Below are 20783 nucleotides of genomic sequence, written 5' to 3'. Positions count from 1 at the left end.
CACCTGGAAAACTGTTTAATTGCTCAACGCCCAAAGTAGTATAGGTAACGTATTCATCTTGCAGTGGTTAAATTCTCGTGGAATTATAATGTCTCCGTTCGTTTTACTCCTGCACTTATGGTTCACTCTTCAATGTCTTCGTTCGAATTACTCTGGCAATTAAGGTTCACTCTTTTCGTATTTTCACTTCATGCTGGTTTTCCTTGTGGTGTTGCTGAATATATGTCAAAGTTTTGCATTGATTTGAAAGTTTATAGTATTTTTTTAAATATTTCTCTACCTTACACGCGAAATTCTTCAATTCAACTTCAGATTTCAATGCTGCAAGACGAGCTCGTGAAATTGACCCTTACAGAACTGGAGAAAAAAGATGAACGACAAGAAGTAGAGAGGGTATGTCGGTTTAACTACTTCGTAATTTTTCTTCAGGTACAGTGGGTATAAGACACTGTAAATTCGGGGAACGTTACTTCCTTTTCTACTTTTAATTACGGCCTCAATTGGTTCTTTTTACTTTGTTATTTTTCTCTCTCTCTTTGCTTTCTCTACCAAATTCTCTCCCCTCTCTATGATGAAAACTTTGAGTGTCAGACACGCTATTGTCGACAGTACCTCGCTGCACTGCGAAAATAGATCGTTTGGAAAACGTAAACTCATACACGTCGGGTATGAAAACAAAAAGTTAAAAGGTGTGTATTTCCACAGATGAGGAATAAAAGTGGCTGACCGTCTGCCGAACAGTTGCAGTTGAGAGACGTTTGCTTGTGATTTCACAGGCGAGACACTGAGGCACGCTGAATTTCCTGTGCAAGTGATTTTGTGCACAGACATCTCCACTTTTATTCTCTGGAATCATAACTGGCCCAAGCTAGAGTAGCAGTTTTCTTTTTGCTGTAGAACATGTTAATATACGAAGAGTGCGGTATCGTTTGATGACACTTTGTTAACTTTTTCGTTGTTGTCATTCAGGCTGCGCTGGAGTCGAGGAGAGAAGCTTTGACAGGACTGATGGTTCAGCTTGTGGGTGAACAACAGAAGAGAGAAGATGACCTCATGAAGAGACTTGTAAGTTTTTTTATATCGCTATAAGTAAGGAATTAAGCCAGAGACTGATTTACAATTAGAAATTTGGTGGTATTTTAAGTAAATTTATTTAATTTCGTGAACCCTTTATGCCCTAACAGCACTATCCATTTTCTCCATGCTCCTCTCTAAACATTTCCTCAACGACGATTCGTTTAACAATCGAAGCTTGCTAGTTTGGCGATCATTTGCTTGATTCTCATGGTCATAAATGAATGATTCTTTAGTATGACATGAAGGTGAGATTTGAGGCTGGTCACTCCTAAAGTTTAAAGGGTAAATACTTTGGTCTAAACAAGCAAAGATGGTTTCAAAGGGCCTACATGATTATACTTAAGTCTCATACATTTCAAAATTGACCTTGAGAAAATCGGGCTGATATACTTCAAGGTTAGACTCAATTGTCCTATTTTCTACAATACAATACAATGCAATATTCTTTATTTAACGAAGGTGACGTAATTAACCCAATGAGTTATCTAACTTACGGCCTTCACAACAAACCCACCATCCCACCCCAGGGGAGGACATCCATCACACAGTAATCTCGTGTGTGGGAAATTAACGTCTCCTACCCCAACCCTGCAGGAGACGGGACCTCCATTTATTCGTCCCTATCCGAGAAGACTAGAATATCTAACCATTTCTTGATGTTATAGAAAGGTAGCAAATTCGTGTTGGTCCGGCTGGGGCTCGAACCCTCGACCTCCCGCACAACAGTCATGCGCACTATCCATTGGGCTAACTGGGTCATCCATGTTCCTCTCTGACCTTTTCCTAAGCGGTCCATCCAACTTCTTCTACGGTTTTGGCCTGTGATCTCTCTTAGCGGGTGATCAGTGATAAGTCACCTCTTATCTGTGTACGTTAGACTCCTTAATAGAACCTCTGTGCTTTTCTTGATCAGGTTGAGATGGAACATAAAAGAGAAACTGATATTGAGGATTACTGGCTGATTCAGTATCAAAGGCTCCTTGAGAGTAAACCAGATACCCTGCTTGCGAAGGTAATAACAGCCTGTTAATAGACCATTTTACAGTTGTGTACTGAGTTGCCAAGCCTTTGATTTGAAGTGAGGCTGAGGGTGACATTGTTGTGATAGAGACCAGTATCTAGTTAGCATGATAACAAAGAAATTTGCATTTGAAAAGCAGCAACATCTGTATCATAACAAGGTCACCCTTAGCCTCACTCCTGTTCAAAGACTTGGCCACCAAGCCCACAACTGTAAAAAGGACTATTGTATTGAAATATTGATGCCGTATTTATTGATTAAGCCCCGTCGGCACTTCTTAAATTTTCAGACCTTGAGAGCTGGCGCTTATTTGAAGTGGACGCTGATTAAATTTTTTACCGGGCGCCTATTCGAGTTCGATTGAATACGGTGTATCAAACGTTGAATGGTCTTGACTGCCTTCAAATTTATAGAATTTCCTGAAATACTCTTTTAGTTTCTAATAGTCTCTCGAATTGCGGCTATTTGGAAAAAAGGTTCCAGTGAAAGTAAAAGCGTCAAGAATTTTTTCTTTTAAATGACAGCAGTGTGACGGTGTTATTTCCGATATCCTCGCTGAAGCTGAAGCCCAAGACTACGCCTCACACTTCGCCCGTCACCGAATCACGTGGGAAATGCTTAAAACCATAACAGACCAAGAACTGAAGGAGGTAAGTGAAGAAGTTTCCATTTGCTGTCTGGTGTTGTTTTGATTATGTTAAGGAGCTGTGATTGGTTAGAGTGTAGGAGACTCCATATCGAGGCTTGGCTGAACCAATGTGTTGTGTTGTGTTCTTGAGCGAGACACTTTACTCTCGCAGTGGCATTCGTCAGCCAGGAGTTTCAGTGGTTCACTAGATAGTAACATGTGATAATATGGCTTCTCGCCCAACAGTAGCACTATGTATCGTGCTTCATATCAATGACACCAGGACAGGCTGAAGCAGTAATTTGCCAGCGTGTTCCTCTCTTCAATGAAGGTCAGAAAGGTGCTTCGAGGTCTTGTGCGACTAGTTCTCACGAGATTTGCAATAAGATATATCCCATACCCCCCCCCTCCCAACCAACCCCCGCCTTTTGCTGGCGCATTTTTCCTCTTCCCTCTTCAATCGTGACTAATTAAGATTCATGATATATCGAAACGCTTTGTTTTGTTTTGATTAGTTGGGTATACACGAGCTTGGAGTTCGGAAGGCAATCCTGAACGTTGTCCAAGAACGGCTTCGCTTCGATTCGAAAGCGAAGGAAAAAGAAAGCAGAATTGAAAACCCTGAGGTGAGTTGTACATGGCACGTGGTCGCGAGACGATGATCGACGCTACTCGGCCTCTTTTCCTTCCCTCTACTCCCTTCTCTCTTTTTCTCCCTGAACCTTCCCCCCCCCCCCCTCCGGCCTTCCCCGTTCCTTTCCTACCTCAGAGTAATTGCGAGTTGTGGAAGCGTTTCCAAAGTGGAGGCTTCTCTTTTACATGAACGTGGTTTATGGACTCGATTGCCCATCTGAGAAAATGCTTCGCGTTTTATCCTCACCCGGCACAATTACATATTGTGTAAATACTTTTTGTAGCGCTTTGAATGATCTCACTGCCTGGTAGCACTGTTAGTCTTGTCGGTTATGTAACCGTCATGAAATGTGTGTGCCTTACAGGTACCAGTCCCTCAGCCATCTATGTCCACCACACCAGTGGCACCCATAGTTGAACACCGTGACATGACAACGGAATGCGTGATTTGCATGGACCAGAAAGTAAGTATATACTCACCTTACGTTACCTTGCATGACGCCTCAGACCTGGGATGTGGAGATGGAGAAAAAGTTCAGGCTCTGGTTGTTCAAAGGGCGGATAGCGCTATCCAACGGATAAATCGCTGTCCAGCCGATAAGTGTTATCCAGTGTATAGCGTTATCCATCCTTTGAACAACCGGGGCCTGGTCGTGATAAACATGGGAATTTCTATCTACAATTCGACTCCTCACTTCTCATTCACTCTAAGGCAATGTTTTAGCTGCGTTGGCAGACAGTTCGAACATTTTGATTTTCATGAAAAGGAAACTATTCACTTCAGAGGCGGAATTTACAAAAGCTGGCGTTTCGATCGTTAGCTCCTGGTCGGAACTGTGGGGGAGGGGGGGGGGAGTCAGCGGATTTTTTTTGTGTCACGCTGAAAATTACGTTATCCCCCTATAAGGCTCTGTTGCATTCGGATGATCCTCCTCATCGGCAATCATTTTTCCAAAGTCCCCCCCCCCCTTAAAACTTTGTTAGAGACTGCTCATATGATTCATTTCCTTTCCCCCTGAACCCTCCTCCCCCGTGTTGAATATTGACCAGTCCCTCGGTGGACCTGCGTTTTCTCACCCTTGGCGCTGGTATTTCTTCTTCGTTATTTCGGTGACATGTTTTTTTCTTTCTTTCTTTCTTTACAGTCGGACGTAGTGTTGCTGAATTGTGGTCACGTTTGTTGCTGTTTCAACTGCTCCAGCTCGATAACTAGCTGTCCAATGTGCCGTAACCCTGTCGTACAACGCATCAGGATATTTGTCTCATAAATTTACAGTAGTTCTGTGCTTTGTATCAGTATTCAAGGTATATAGGAGTCCATAGCGATACATAATCGACGTTAGTCGGGAGAACAAGTGTTGCTCTCGTTAACTCATCTTTTTGGAATCGGAACACGGTTCGGATTTTATATTTCCTTATGAAAATATCTCTCGGATTCTTACGCGAGACTGGCACCGTTTTGTTGAAGGTTAGTTTGTTGCTTAGCAACTTTTCAAGTTATCGAAGAGGAACTTGCTCCCCCGACAAATACAAGTTAATGTTAGGGACTGAATGATTGCGATACATATTTCTATTCAGATCTGATTTTTTCATCAGCCGAGGGCAAACCTTCCTGATTCCTTATACACCACTTGACATAACCCATATGTACAGTTGTAAATTTTGCAAAATTTTCCGCAGACCCATGAAAGCAAATGGGTTTCGCATACTGTTAAAATTTTAATTCCTTTACTTTTTTTGTACTTAATTTCCTGTGATGTGTGTTGTGACAAAGTTTTCAGCTCAGTAGTTGTTGGCAATATTTAAATCTCCAATTGTATGGGCGGTGCAATGCAAAGATACAGCAGTCGGCGCAACTGGCGGTTTTTCGGGAGCTCAATGATTAATTCAGGACCTCAAGCAGTCGCGAGGGCGACGACTAGAAAATTTCTATCCAAAACACGTTGTTACCTGTTTTTGGAGGGGTATGAAGTGTTTCATTTCTCGAATGGCGCAGGACCTCCTCAGAATAGCGTCTGAAAGTTGTGTTAAGTTAGATGAATGTCAATTATTTTCCGTGGAGGATCTCAGAATAAACAAAACGAAAAGTGTAGGCTTAGGGTTAATGTCATTCTCTTTGAATATTTTGTTTGCTTTACTAGCCGAAACTTCAGAAAACTGCCAACTACCCACTGCAAAGGGAAGTTGCCTTGCTTCTCAAACCAAGCAAACCTTGTTGGGTTTAAAACGTTACATTTTTCGCAGTTTGCAGCGAAGACTATAATCTCCGTCGAGATTCTAAACGGTTTTTTTCTTCTCAGGGCTTGCATCATCAGTTAGCCACAGACTTATCGTATAAGTAGATGTGACGTATGGAGTTGTATCTCTTTTAGAGTGTCAGGCTTTTTTTATAGCACTGGCCCCTGTTTTTCTAAGGTTGGATAGCGCTATCCATTGGATAAAACTCTATCCGGTAGATAATGCTATACGTTTTGCCATCACTTATCCGTTGGAGAGCTATTTATCCGTTGGATAGTGTTATCTGCCCTTTACACAACTGGGCCCTGATGTATCAAAAGTTTTCCTTAATCTCAGCTATTGCTGGTGATAATTTTTACAAATCATAGAGTGTATCCCACCGTATTAAACTTAATTAGCCTAATTCAAGGATATAACCCCCTCCTTAAGTCTCAGTACATTTTCAATGTTTTATTTGTAAAACAACAAGAATCCAAGGTTACTTTACTTTCTTCGAAGGAATTCTGTCAGCGGGAAGTTCAAATTTCCGCGCGATATTTGAGACAAAATTCTGGCGGAAGTGTCACGCGCCTATTCTGTGAATCGAAAAAAGACCAAAAAAGGAAAAATTGAGAAAAAGTATTTCGTAAATTTCTTTTGATAATCTGGCGAAATGTATTTCTCATTATAGGGCTTTGGCTAAGTGCCTGTCCTCTTCCTGTAACACTTAACATTTGGGTTTACATTTAGTAAAAGTGCCATTGTAAAAGGACAAAAAGGAATCTGATGGTGGGTCTAAACTGAATTTTGAACATGATGTAAAGGCTGGCCAGACATGCTAGCGGCACAATAAGTAATTGTGAATGTACTGGAAGTAATAACTAACTTCATTCAAATGTCAAGTTAATGTCGATTAAAAAATATATCGAATCTGCGCGGGCCCTTTATACGCTCAGTTGAAGCTGTACTAGTCGCATGGTTTACACTTCCAATCGGCATTTTGAAGAGAGGTGATATTTCTTATTTAAGGCAATCACAAGGTGTTAGTTGAGAATTGTTTTTCTATTGTTTGTAGTTAACTTATTTTATCACTGTGTCAATCCCTGCGTTTAGCTAGTGTGAAGAAAAATCCCCTTGTGCTGATTAAACTTAGTCAAAGACAACATTTTGCTGGAAAATATTTGAGTTCCTCAACAATTGCATACTTAAACAATTTTGAAATCTCATACAAACTCTAGTTATTCGCCATTCTCTCTGGTTTCCGATGTATTTCACGATTTTATTTGTGAAATTGTCCTCTTGCATTTGGAAACAAACCTGTTAAATTTCAACATGATAATCGCAATTACATGAAATTAAACTATCGCTGTATAGATTAGGCGAGTGGTTTATCAGCAAAATGTTGTTATCTTTGGAAATCAAATAAGTACAGAATTTATAGTGTTAAGAGTCGTGCCTCCTTGTATTTGAAGAGCTTAGACATTTCGGATTCTCACCTCCATAAAAGGAAACATTATCGAGGGAACAATTCCCTGTTGTTAATCGAGACGTAGTGTACGCTTAGCACTTAAATAATTTAGATCTTAAATGGAATGGCTGGATTGTTAGTGCTAAGAAAGAGGACCAAGCAGTCAGCAAAACAAATTTTGTTGGCAAAAATTCATGGAGCCCCAATTTTTTTCATTCAGACCTAAAACGCGAGTATCATATTATAATATCACGTCATGTTGCGTAGCAACGTTTCTGGAACGAAAAACTGAGGGCTCAGTATAATTATGATGATATTTACCCGAGACTGCGCATGCTCAGTGGCAGATACTGAAACTTCCCAAGGAAATGAATAAGATTAACTTAAGTTCGTTTCTCGAAATGAAGCTAAAGTAATGATAAACGTAACCTTTCCCGTAGATAGAGATTACTCCATGAAAAGTGCGCACGAACGACTTTTATATTAACGAGTTGTGATGAACCAGTGAGCGCAGCGAATGAGTGTTTTTGATGCATCGCAACGAGTGAATGAAAATCGTTCAAGCACTTTTCATGGAATGATGGTTTAATTTCATCCATACTGATTTTTTTTCCTTACTGACCGACTCATTTCAAAGATTGGAAGGAAGGACTGTGACAACGAACGATAGTACTCGGTTCAGAGTGTAAATCTCGGTATGTATGAAATTAAGTGTGTATTACATTAAAGTTCATTTCTTATCATTTTTAGAAAGCAAATAAATGCAGAAATGTAACTTCGCATAAGAATAAAAAGTTTGAAACATAGAGTAAATATGTGTGTGTGTGTGTGTGTGTGTAGTCGCTTGAAAATGCAGGAGGAAGGATTTCCGACATTTTTACCTTGCGAGGGCTGCTGTGTCAAATCTCTGTCTTGTTTTTTCGCCGAGTGCGCCGTTTAATAACCATAGACTTGGAATAGGTTACCCACAATTATGATCATAGTGATAAAGTAGTGTTTATCTCTGCGGTTTTGAAAAAAGTCTCCTCTATAGGAAGCAAAACAAAACAACTGATCGAACGAAACCATCATGTACACGACAAAAAATCCGACAGAGATTTTTTCAACCCCATTGTGAATATGATTCCTAAGGATAAGCGCGACGTTACTTGACAGACTTCAGTATTGGCATCGATTTCGAACAATTTTTTCCATCGCTGTCAAGCTTTATTCTGAGGTCTCAAGGATCAAATGCGGTCGGAAACCGGATCGATGGTAAACTATATACTGCGCTTTTTTGTGTGTGGAGCTTCTTTTGAATCCAATCTAGCACGATCTATGATGTACAGAATCCATAACCTTGACGATTGAACGCTGTGAACGTCAACACGAGATTTAAAGCCAGAACACAACATCATATATCAATTTTTGATGCTGCCTGAATAAATTTGCAGTGTCAAGAGGCGCATTGATTCTGCCCAACAAATTATTAATTAATCGTACTCTAAGAAAAGCTCTTTCTCTTTGAAAAACTCAAGCTCAATGGTTGATGCCGTTGTACAATCGCCCAAACAACTTTCCAGCTCAGGTCAGGTTTTCGAGGAGGCATGCGCAGGTTTGACAGACGAGCTTTCCCACCAGATATTTGTCTTAGAACCATTTGCAATCCTTGGGGGAAAGATGCACCAGTCACAAGGGTAACGCAAGAAGACCTAGACGCGTTTTTTAATGTGTCCCAGTTTATTCGTTGCAATTGTTTGTGTTACAGCAATGGTGTTCACAATGCAAAACCTTCCCTTTTAGCAGACTGGTCACCATTGATTCGAACCCCTCACAAACACTTTCATCGTGGCAAAAGTTCTCCGCCTCTGCCATGGTGTAGCAACCTTTCTGCAGGTCATCGACCTCACCATGTATTGGGTCCAGGTCCCTGGTGTAGTAAGTGAAGCACTGTCCGTCGCAATCCTCAAAACCACAATGTTCCTCCTGCGAGTCACATTCCAGTGGCCATACTGCGCATGAGCGCAATTCACCGTGTTTGCGTTTTGTCTGGCGAGTTCTCAACGCCCCACCTTTAAAAAAAAAAATAATAAAAAGTGAAGTGAGAATCTAACCTCACGAAAAATTTTATAAAAGAAAACAAAGATGAAAACTTTATATAGCTCTCAGTTTGAATTTTCTTTGTTGAACCGATACACACACAAAAAAGAAAAAAATGGAAAGAGAAACTTTTAGCAGCTTACAGTTTGAAATGTCTGTTTTTCAGTTTCTTTTTTTAAATGCAATTTAAGCTTTCTATAGTAAGAACTATGGTAAGAAATTGTCGTAAACTCGATAGATTACCTTTTGTTACTTCGTTACCCCGTTGATTCTTTATAGATACTCTTTGGCTGGTTATCGATCTTATAAATGAAATATTTTCTTATCACCTGGATTTGCATTGGATAACCTGGTCGATAAGTCGTTTTGTCTAAACATTTTCTGTTTCTGCATGAACTTTAGACGAAAAAAAAAACGAATTTTCAATCCTGAACTAAAGACGTGAAATCAAATAAATTATCTAATGAGATGTTTTTCTTCATATAGAAGCCTTGAAAGAGGCGCTATTGTAAATTTGAAAATGCACTTACCTTGAACAAGTAGTACTTTCAACACGATGGCGATTACGAGAACAATAAGAAGCTTCTGCATGGTGTTCGATCTGAGAAGTTGAAGACAATAACTTGAAACTGTAAATTAGGCCTTCTGTCGCGATGATTCATTACTGTTCAAAGCCACACGGCTTTATTGGTTTGCGGGTGTCCTGCCCATGCATTCTGTTTATGCCTAAATCTCTGTTTTGATTGACTCCTTCCTTAGGCAATAAATCGAAGTCCTTTCCATTGAATAAGGACTTATTTTTAAAATCATGATTTGGAAATAAATAGGAACTTTTTGCTGTAATTGTCTCTTTCTCGAGTTACGAATATATTGTATATTTCTTCAGGTGTGATTTTTGTATCTCTTTTCTAGTAAGCAATTTATACTTTTTCCTTCAAGGTTATCAGTCATTGACCAAAACAAAGTTGAAGGGGAAAACTCCGGCCATGATTTTTTTTTCTTCAGGTTAGGCCGCTCGATCTTCGATCTGAATTGTTGGAATGTAACAAGTAAGTTTAAGGGTTTTGAAAATTGGCATGAAATAACGAATATGAGTTTTCTGAGCGATCTTTAAATATAAAACATTAAAATCAATTGCTGTGGGCTTGAAACGAGTGATTTCTTCAAGAAACGGACGAGGCCTAGTGCAGCTTGAAATTTGCAGAGATGTTTATCGTGTCATGCGAAGTTACTTGTAAGTCCTCATTCCACCTTGTTTAAGGCTGCAATAAAATTTAGTCTATTGAGCTGAAAAGCTATCTTTTCAGGTGTACAAGGCTGCATGTAACAGTGTGAGTTGCCTTCAGTGGCTCATCTCTAAAAACTCACATATACACAAAACATTCCCTTTCGAATTCTGATATGGGCAACGTTGAGTTTTAAATTCTCACCTCGACTTCCGATGAAAGTGAAGTTCACGGAGTTGCAAGTGAATGGTATCGACTGTCTTTTGGAAACCCCCTCAACACAAATTGAACCAAACCCTTCATTTATACAGCGGTGTCTCTCACATAAGTATCAAGAAAACGTTGTGATTGGTCGAAAAACTCCTCATGTGATCTAATCGAGCCACTTTGCGGCAGCTGTTGACCGAGTAAACGTCGTCATAAAATATTTAAATCTAAGTGCACGGGAGTAAACGGAATATTTCTTAACTGTCAATCACCCTTTAAGTCTTAAATAAAGAGATTGCAAAGCATTAGATGAGTATCGCCTGTGTTATCACGAGGTGTTAAATTTTTCAACCAGAAAATTTTAACGATGCTTATTAACAACGTGTTCAAAATAACCATTCATAATTCAAATGCACGACAGCTGCGATGTTTTCCCTTCAGCAGTAATTTGATTTGGCCGTTACGATGGTTTTTTCGTACCCTTTCATGTACAACAAACACATGAATTCTAAGTTTTCTCAGGGGCTTGCGATTGCAAACCCAAGTTAAAAAGATAGATATGAAACTGAACTACTTCTCTAAAATAATTCCCATCACTGATCCGTCAAAAAGTCAATAAACTTCTTGAAACCCGACAAGTGCGCCAAAAAATTTCATTCATATTTTGGCCAATCTCTTCTAACAAGGTATACATTATTACCTTTTTTTTTATGCCCAACCTAGGCTAGCGAAAATAGTATTCGAACTTTTCTCCGCTATCATCGTGCACGTAAGAATCCTCGTTATCAAAATGTTTTGGAATTTGAAAGCTTTAACGCGCTTTTCAAGTGAGATTTGTAAACACAAAACCAGATTAATCTTAAGGCAAATGAGAACGAATTACGGTCCATATAAATAAATCCATATCCAATTCTGTCGAAAGTAATCCTGAATTGCCTTGATTTTGCTTTAATTTGCTGTGATTGTTCCAGAAAACTCGCGCCACTCCCCCTCAACCACAACTTAGTCGCCCGCATTTTGCCGCGCTTTAGGCAATTTTTTTGTTTTGAATTGACTCGCAGTTCTCATTGGCTCTTCGAGGTATATTCTTCCCTTCTGATTAGTCGTTGTAAATAACTCAGGTCTCAGTATTACCACGCTCAATCGGAAGCGCTCCATAATATGGAGCCAATAAAAAAACCAAACTGGTTGAATCACAAGTAAACACGTGTTTCCGGGTCGCAATAGGTTTTCCATTTGAAGTCAGTCACAGAACGAAATCAAGCAAAACTAAAGCAGACACGTGGATTGATTTCGACATTCAATTAAGAAATGTTCTCTTCAACAACTGCATCAATTTTCTCCAGCTTCTCGTATGATGACTCAAAATGGAAGGAAACCATAAAATAGTGTACTATTCAACTGCGTGTCGAATACAGAATTGCTTTCGTCGTTTTACTTAGCAATTTGCTCTGTGATTTGTCTAGAAATCTCGCGCCATCCTCTCAACCAAAGATATGCAAAACTTAACACAATCGCTACTTCGCCATTGACGTTTTCCTGCGCTTGAAGCAGTTTGCTTGTTTCCACTTTGAGTTCTCAGTAGCTAATGATAAATGTAGACCTATGTTCTTATTGGTCGCTTGGATTACTATGATTTTGGTGTTTTCGACAGTCAATTGAAAACTGCTCTTGACTAATACACTGTCGTTCCATTGATAAATTGGCGAAAATAAACACGAATTGCAAACGATAACTTTGAAAAAAAAGCAAGATTTACTTTTTTATACCGTTCAAACTGACAGATTCCTTTGAAAATCAATCCGAATATCGTTAAGAACCACACGTTACAAGACATTTTCAGCCATTGTTTATTGCTAAAAAAAAAAATAAAATGCCCCGGCCGATTTAGTTCCTAAATAAACTCTTAAAATAATAATTTAACAGGGCTTTCGTAATTCGTAATGTAGAAGTAATTTTTCTTTAAAAGAAAACGTGCCAGTATGGTCAATTCTTGTGAGAACTATTAGAATAGTTCTATTTTTATCCAACAACTATAATAGCACACGTTCAGCATTTGAACAAGGTCACAGAAGTCAGTCATAGTTTACAATTTGCGTCTTTTTCCTTAAGACGAAGGGATTCTTCTAAAAACCAGAGTCATATCTTAAAAAGGACAAGTGCCCTTGTTGCGAATTCTCCCTGAACTATTGCTAATTCTACCACATCATAGATAAGTTGCTTCACATGTCAGTCAAGAATTACTATTTGAGAATGAAAGAACAAAACAATTCCACTAACACTTGAAACAACGTAAACTCTTGTACTAAAAATGTCCCTAGTGTTAATGATCCTTTCAATTAAATTTCCAATTTGTGATTAAACTACCATAATTGAATCAAATCTTATATTAAACATATAACCTTGAAGTCCACTTAAGACCTCTTTAAATTAAATAAATTATTTTGTATTGATATGACACGTTTTTCTCAGAAAATTTAAAGAGCTTCTTTCAATATATTAACTTAAATGCAAAGAAATTTGACGAACTTTAACCCCATAAGTAAGCGATCAGCATCCAATTTCTCCCTGTTGTATCACTGAACAATCAACATTGGGTTACAAGAATACAGGAAATGATCCTCACATCATTTCATTCAGGCTGGGCAAGCACTTGCTAAGGAGGCTAATTGAAAACACCATCAGTGTGTTAGGAGGTGCCACAATTATTCCCTTAAGAGTGCTTCTTCTTTAGGAAGAACTTGTTGGTACTCAAAGAAGTCTTTAACACCTGAAATTAATGCACTTCTGAGAGGTTGAATAAATAATTGTGGGTAAATTAAACGAAACATGCATGACAGAGCATAAGTGAACATTACTAGTAAGATATTTTATTACACGACTCGGGAAGTCAGAGGGTCAATAACTAAAATCAACCAATCAAAATGCTCTATTGCCGGTCAATATTCTCTCAGTATTAGACCGGGCACTGTCCCGAATAGTCCCGAATGATACGGCACTTGTGTCCCTTTGAACTTCAGTCGTGTAATAAATCTCTTATTAACCAAGCTTGCTCGGGACCGTATTGGAAGAATATCGGCCCTCTGTCTTTTTTGTACGGACCTCGCTGCGCTCGGTCCGTACTATCAAGACCTCGGGCCGATATTCTCCCAGTATGGCCCTCACGCTTGTTTAATAAGATATATATAAATAAGGACTAGGTTTTCTGATTAAAATTACTGACTTAAACAGATTTTCTAATTAAAATTCCTCTTGAAAACATAAAATATGTTTATCTAACCCTTTAATTCCCAGAAGTGATTATCATGTAAATTATCCTTGAAATTCCAATAAGCTACCTTGTAAACAGGCTGTGAGAACAGAGAAGCTTGTCCGAAAGAGGGTGTTATTTTGGAACAAGCCAAAATTCTCCTGCCCTATTTAGAAGGAAAAGTATGGCATTAAGGGGGTAGGATTACTAACTGGATCTTGGAATTTTAAGATTTATGGTACCACACTGTACATAAATACATGTACACTTGACACTTTCATGATTTACAGTTCCAAATTTGACCAAAGAGATGCAAGTATAGAAAGAAAGAAAGAAAGAAACAAAAAAAAAAACTCTTTCTTAACAGGTGAACTGCTTCCCAGAAAGGACTGTTAATCCCTAAACTTTGACTTTTTCATCACTTTTTTCCAATTTGACAGTCTATCCTACATGTACATGAACATCAGTATGCAATACCATACTATTGATGCTTTGACCAGTAAACAACATCCCCTCTTCCATTACTTTGCTTGATGTTCAGCCATTCTGTGAGCTGACACCCATAGAACCAACAATGCTAGCTATTGCCTTAGTCAAAATTATCACATGGGCTTTTTCAGGTACATCTACAGTAACGAAGGCAACTGTTAACATCCCTTGAGACTGCCCATGAATAATTTAATAGTTTAAAGTTAATTAGAACAGTGAATCTGGAGACCGCTGGTTTAAATCATTCATGTATACTGTTTATCTCTTTGAGTGAATTCAAGGTTCTGCTTCTCCAACATAATTTGGGTCGCCTTTCTTGTCAACGAGGTTAGTTTTCATCTCAATTTCTTCAGAATTTGTGGTCTTGTTGGCATGGGCTCCTCTATTACAAGAAAGACAATTGAAAGTATTTTTGAGTGAGGACACCCAAAGTACAAAACAATTTCCTTTCCACAAGAGAACACACATGTAACATGTCGCATGAAAAGTTACTGATACTTAACTCTGCCAACACCAGCACTAAACTTGTTGAATAAGTTACAAACAATGCTCTAGAATGCTCATGGCATTGGTGAAAAATACTGTATGTACAGGTGAACCTGACTGCTTGTGAAGTCTGGTGAATGGAGGCCTCAGACACATAAAATCTCTTCAACTTAACTAAGAAAGAATTCCTCCTTAAAATAATGATACAATATCAAGCAGGCAAGAGAAAAATATTAATTAGGAGATTATTGGTTGATTCAATACCAAACTCTCTAAATTCACACCATAAGAATTGTATGGCAGTCAGTATAAAGAATTACTCAATTACATGAGATCTTAAGAGTAAGAGGGTTATTATAACAAAGAAATGGCTAAGAGATGAGGGATCCACCAAATAAATTCATTTCTCTTTTTTAAGTACTTGTACTTACACCATATATCTAAACAAATATCAAAGAATTTCACTCACTTTTTCCCAATAGCCAAAACACCATACAAAGCAGCTGTGATCATAACAGAGCCACAACCAACAAAGGTAGAGACTTCCAGGCAGAAAATAACTGGAAGGAGTGCTAACCTAGAAATAGAACAAAAACAAAATTCAGTAAACATTGAGCAATTGCATAAAGGCATTGCACTGTTAACTATTCATTAACCCTTAGTTTAAATCTCAAGATCTGATCGTTAATTCATCCCCTCTAGCTGCTACAAATTTCCTTCATTTGTAAAATGGTTATATGAATTTGGTGTTAGACCAAAATAACAACTTTTACATGATAAGTTTAAGTATTCTCAGTGCCTGTTTGCTGGATATTGTATGAATATCACAAGGGCAAGTCACCCTGTTAATCACTCCGGGGAGTCTAAGACTTAGGCACACATGCTCTACGTCATAGAACAACTTCACAATGTAAAAAGTCTCAGTAGAGTCAAGCTGATGATCACAAAGTGAACTTGGAACAACAATATTCAAACACACATATCTCAGATAGAATTCTACATGCTAATTGTATTTCCACGATAGTGACAAATCCATAATTTTTTTTTTTTTTTCAACTTTGTATTTCGACCTCTTCGCTATCTTTTTCATTTAACAGTTTATTAATTTCTGGAAAATCAATTCCCTTGTAGTTTAAATAGCAAACACAATTCTCAGTAGTTACTCGACAATTAACATGCAAACAATAATGTGGTAAATAGATCAACTGTAATTAAATTTGACTAGTGTAACTGTATTGTTATATATGTATTGTAAGTAGTGTAAGTTAATGTAGTTTAAACATGGTGTAAAAAGTAATTATAGTGTAAGTACATGTGTAAGTGTAATAAACAATAAAAAAAAATCAAAAAATCAAAAAAAATCCATAATTGCTCACAATGAAAAGAGCTGCAAGAGATACAATGTATCATGGTTTATGATACAGTAAAACTCCAAAACAAACTCTCTGACTCCCTAACCCTAACCGTAGATGATAAAAACCCCAGTTATCACAGTTATAATATAAAATAATAATAAAAATAATAAAAACAACTTACAGAAAGTACAAACTTCCTCTTATCCAGAATCTCAAGTACTTCTCAAACCAGTTACTCATGGTAACTAGAGCTGGTACAAACTGGCAACACATTGGAGCCTCAAAAGCTAGTATTATTGCACCCATTACCCTGAAAATTACACAATAACACTGCAATCAATTTCTTATACACACAAAGTGAATGACCACTTCCTTAGAGGGTAAGTTGTAAAAAAGTTGTACCTACTGTGAATCTAATCAAGTCCATCAAACGCCAAATGCTTTTAGGCCTACTTCTGAAGCCTGGAATTTAATTATCTTTAAGATGTGCAAATGCAGTCATGCAGTCAAAGCAAGAGATAGAAAGTACATTTTTTTCTGAGAGCAGTTTCTTAATTATTACATAATTAGTGATAGAATCAAAATTCCAATTTTTTTTGTAACCAAAAAAAAGGTAAGGATGTCATGGGAAATGGGGAGGGGTGCAGTCAAGTGTGTGCAAGTGTGTGTGTGTGTGTGTGTGTGAGTGTGTGTGTGTGTGTGTGTGTATGTGTGAGTGTGCATACGTGCATGTGTGTGTGTGTGCAGTGCAGTGTGCAAGTCAAAAGTTTGAGTTAAGGTGATTCCTCAGTTTTGCACAACCTGTACTGCACAAAAAAATCACATAATCAGGCAAATAAGCACACATGCATTCTGTGAAAACTGTATTGCTTTTCAATCAATGGACCAGGTAAAGGTCTTTGGCTCTTGAACAAACACAATGACCAATATTTTTTATCCTATCATTTTTGGGTACAAAATTATCCCCTTTGGAAATTTAACAAAAAACTCATTGAAGGGAAAAAGATATAGCTAAAAGCATGCATGAAGCCCATTACTCAAGGATGCAAATTGTGACTTTGAAAGCAATGACTCAAGAAACCTTTTGAGTCACTGTCCTTTAAAATTGCAGGATTTTTCCATAAACATATATCAAATTGTTTCATACATTCAAGACATTCTACCTATCAAGTTTTTTTCAAGTGCTACTTAAAAAACATTTGCTTCCAACCACTGCAAAATGTACTGTGAACTGATGAAATGATGCTCATCAGATCTCTCAAACAAGCACGCAGTGGCCTATCTTTTTTATCGTACTTTTTGAAACAGACATTGGCTGGGAACATTTGAGGGGGTTTAAAATTAATTTTTCAATAACTCATTTTTCTGAGGAATCACCTTAGGCGAAAAAATGTCTTGAAGGACCTCTTTAACCCTGGCTCAATGCTACGCCTGTATGCATTCAAGCATATCTGCAAAACCTGCTCCTCAGACACAGCTCCTTTAAGGCATGACTTAAATTCTATTAAATTTGAACTCATATTTCTACTTACATCATATAAATACCCATTCCCAAACATGTTGCTGATAATGTAAAAAGTACTAAGATGCCAAGAGCTGCAGAACCTAACAGACAATAACATGAAAGCACATAAAACACATAAGTTATCTATGCAACGTTCTGCACAAAAACGACTGATTCAAAGGCAAAGCACATGAATGTGACCGCTCAGCTTTTTGACAATGATAAAATTTTTGTACAGTTTGAGACTAATTTTCAGCCTCCTGAAAATAGTAACTGGATGTTTCCCTCTGGAGACCTTTATTGGGGGAGGGCGATGACTTCTTTTTTACACAATGTGGTGAGGTTAATAACACGCCACAGTTGTTAAACTACAGTTTAAAAAGAAATTCAGAGAAAATTTGCGATATTGGCTATTTGTAACCTTCTGCCATTATGTTTATTATAATATTTATGTTTTTAACCACGACTCTTAAAGTGCTACTGAAACGAAATTTTCGTATCTGAAAATTTTGCTCTAACCTGTAGTTTTGAATACGCTGATCATCATGAGATAATTTGCTTTGGCCAAAAAGAGGCGAAAGATATCTTTTTTAACCGTTCAAATCAAAAATTTTAGACAAAACCATGTCCGGGCTCTGGTACCGAGCGAAATGGATTGATGACGTCACTGGTTGTGTTCACTCCGATAGCGTGGTTTATTTCACTCACGGTTTGTTTGTATTCGTGGGCGAAGGAGATGGCAGATATTGAAGTTTTGTCAAGTGAATCTTCTTCTGAACGAAGCGAAGTTGTCTCCAGTAGCGAAGAGGAAGATGGTGCCGTAAAATGGGGTTGAAAGGCCTACACGACTCCTCAGCGTGTGTTTAGAGTAGCCTATTCAAAGTTTAGCCCTCGCGAGTATGTATTTGAGCGACCGCCCTCTTTTGTAAGATACGAGCGGTGGATTTTTGTATAGTTCGCTCAGAAGTGGTTGTGCTTCTATTAAATGCCAGTTTTTCATGAGACTTTGCTTTATGTGTGGCACTGAGTACGCACATCAGGGATTACGTCTTTTTCGAATCGTTCGCCTTTGTAGATGTACAGCTATTTTTTTGACTGTCTCGATCGTTAAGTTTCTTGATTGCTTTCAGCTTGCGCCACGCGCGCTGATTCGATCGTACTACAGTTCATAGTGTTCAGTGTTCCAGCCGTTTTGGCTCGTTTTGTTTTGTTTTCTTTATTTCGGTATTTAAACGACCGATTTCACGTTCATAGAAGCACATGATCGCCTTTACTGTTTCTTGCTCCGCGTTGTTAAGGATTTGCTTTATCTCATTTTTTGAAATCCTCGTCTGCTCTTATTTTGGCCCTCGCCCTATATTGTAGGGATTCTGGGCATGTTCTGCTAGGCATTTGGTACTGAGGGATTTGTTCGTTATCCTCAGACTTGTCGAGTAGATCATCTTCAGTGGCGGTGTCGTATGAGGCTTCCATGTTTTCTTCATTCTCTGAATGGCATTGCTTTGGCCCGGGGCGTTTAGTAGCCTATCTGCCGTTATGTCTTTCGAAATTTTCTGTAGATGGTCAGGCAAGACCGCGGTTTCGATCCTAATCTTGTGGATCTCGTCAGTTGCTGATTAACTAAATAGACTGGTAGAGATTCGTTCTCGGTATCAGTCGGGAATTTTGCTCCCTATCCAGGCGAACCTCTCGCAGATAGCCAAGATGCCGATACGGCCGCCAATGAAGAAGACGAGGATGGCATTTTGCCCGAAATCCTCTTTTTCGGCTTCCCAACCTGAAAGCCACACTCCATGCTTTTACCCTTCTTTCACAGAAGTACACAACCAGTGACGTCACATGGCTGTTTTGGCCGCGCCAAGATGGCCGCCAATTTTGATCCCAGCCGGTCAACTTCGAATGGTTAAAAATGCACTTTCCGCTATGCGTTGGCCCAAAAAAAGTACACAGCGTTTGCAAATAACGTTCAAACTCTATTATATTGCGAAAATCTCGGATATGGAAATTACGTTTCAGTAGCACTTTAAAACACTTCCATATTAGACCCTTAATTGAAAAGAAAAAGTGCATCTGAAATCGTCATATCTAAAGTTAACATTTCTGCATTTTTCATTTTCCCTTACAGAGCATAGTTGATTGCTTCGAAGTTAAATAAAGGTTTTCACTTCACTTCACAGTAAATATCAGGGAATTACATCGTGCAATTTGAATATACTGTGCTCCGACGAAGGGCTAACGCTCGAAACGTCAGCTTTTGTAATCGTTACGGTGGCCAATTTACCATTTCAACTTTGTTGATATATCCAAATTATATTGAATATACTGTGGCCTTGCATCTTCTTTTAAATACCATGATTTGGTTCAATGTAAAACGCCTGATCAAATTTTATACACTGTCGATTTATAATCCACTTGTCACTGTCACATGAATCAATGCAGGTTTTCGTATTGTTTGGGAGCATACAAAAGAAATTTAACGCTATGAAGAAGAAATTCATTGCATTTGAATTTTCAAACTTTATTTTCTACTCTATTGGAAGGAAATCGTGGTTAAACGCATTGTTAATTCCTGAAAATTCAGGACTGAAAGAACGGAAAATTAAACACAACCATGATCTCTGACAGCACGTAAATCGACACTCCTGTGATGAAGCCGGTCAGTTTCCCTGCCAAAATCATATCGACGACTTGCAATATCTTGTTGACTCGAACAAAATAAATGTAAAAATTAAACTACTGAAAAAAAAAGCAAAAAAAACAAAACAAAACAAGCAAATCGATGCGAAAATTTACGGAAATAACTAAGTTATACTTGTCCATTAATCAAAGGATAGAAAAATCTTAACAAAAAGTCTGTCAACAATTTACTGGTGCGATCAAAATATTGAAGGAGCAAAATGCAACAACACTTACACAGCCCAGACACGGCGCCCCAAAATCTCACCACAACTCTCAATCCTCTAGGAATTTCTGTCGTGTTCGTCTCATCTACCATCCTTCAAACAGAAAATGTATTTTTGTACCTGAATGATTCTTTGCTTTGATTCTAATTCACTTATTCATGGTTCACTTCCCCATTCAACTCATTTCCATGGCAGAGAAAATATTGACTGCGTGGAAATTGCATCGTACATATTCGGAAA

General features: G+C 38.3%; 3 protein-coding genes across 7 annotated transcripts in view; 1 reads left to right on the top strand and 2 right to left on the bottom strand.

Moving 5' to 3' along the window:
• Nucleotides 1-7857, top strand: part of LOC111346888 (E3 ubiquitin-protein ligase LRSAM1) — a 28338-nt gene extending 20481 nt beyond the window's left edge. For 2 of the 4 annotated variants that reach the window (XM_088758153.1, XM_088758154.1), the window contains 7 exons: nt 313-393; nt 970-1065; nt 1991-2089; nt 2623-2748; nt 3242-3352; nt 3725-3823; nt 4505-7857. In XM_088758153.1, the coding sequence (XP_088614279.1) occupies nt 313-393; nt 970-1065; nt 1991-2089; nt 2623-2748; nt 3242-3352; nt 3725-3823; nt 4505-4627 (735 nt within the window). In that variant the 3' untranslated portion in view covers nt 4628-7857. The remainder of the gene's footprint in view (nt 1-312; nt 394-969; nt 1066-1990; nt 2090-2622; nt 2749-3241; nt 3353-3724; nt 3824-4504) is intronic. The other 2 variants (XM_088758155.1, XM_088758156.1) reach the window with 2 other exon arrangements.
• Nucleotides 7858-8529: 672 nt separating this feature from the next.
• Nucleotides 8530-12250, bottom strand: LOC148733714 (uncharacterized). Its single transcript, XM_088758170.1, has 3 exons — nt 10554-12250; nt 9654-9724; nt 8530-9095 (listed from the first exon to the last, which is right to left on the bottom strand). Exons 2-3 carry the CDS (start codon nt 9712-9714, stop codon nt 8764-8766), a joined length of 393 nt encoding a protein of 130 aa, XP_088614296.1. The 5' UTR covers nt 9715-9724; nt 10554-12250; the 3' UTR covers nt 8530-8763.
• Nucleotides 12251-12389: 139 nt separating this feature from the next.
• LOC111346890 (calcium channel flower) lies at nt 12390-20771 on the bottom strand. 2 transcript variants are annotated; one of them, XR_002696450.2, is made up of 6 exons: nt 20554-20771; nt 17669-17741; nt 16318-16446; nt 15251-15358; nt 13895-14677; nt 12390-13326 (listed from the first exon to the last, which is right to left on the bottom strand). XR_002696450.2 is itself a non-coding variant. In XM_022954149.2 (5 exons), exons 1-5 carry the CDS (start codon nt 20633-20635, stop codon nt 14572-14574), a joined length of 498 nt encoding a protein of 165 aa, XP_022809884.2. In that variant the 5' UTR covers nt 20636-20771; the 3' UTR covers nt 12390-14571. The 2 variants fall into 2 exon arrangements, 1 of the variants encoding a protein (XP_022809884.2); XM_022954149.2 differs by having other exon boundaries at nt 12390-14677.
• Nucleotides 20772-20783: the final 12 nt, after the last annotated feature.

This window comes from Stylophora pistillata, chromosome 4 (assembly GCF_964205215.1).
Source record: "Stylophora pistillata chromosome 4, jaStyPist1.2, whole genome shotgun sequence".
NCBI lineage: Eukaryota > Metazoa > Cnidaria > Anthozoa > Scleractinia > Pocilloporidae > Stylophora > Stylophora pistillata.
Note: the sequence above shows the minus strand (reverse complement) of the source record. Positions and strands in the feature narration are given on the sequence as shown.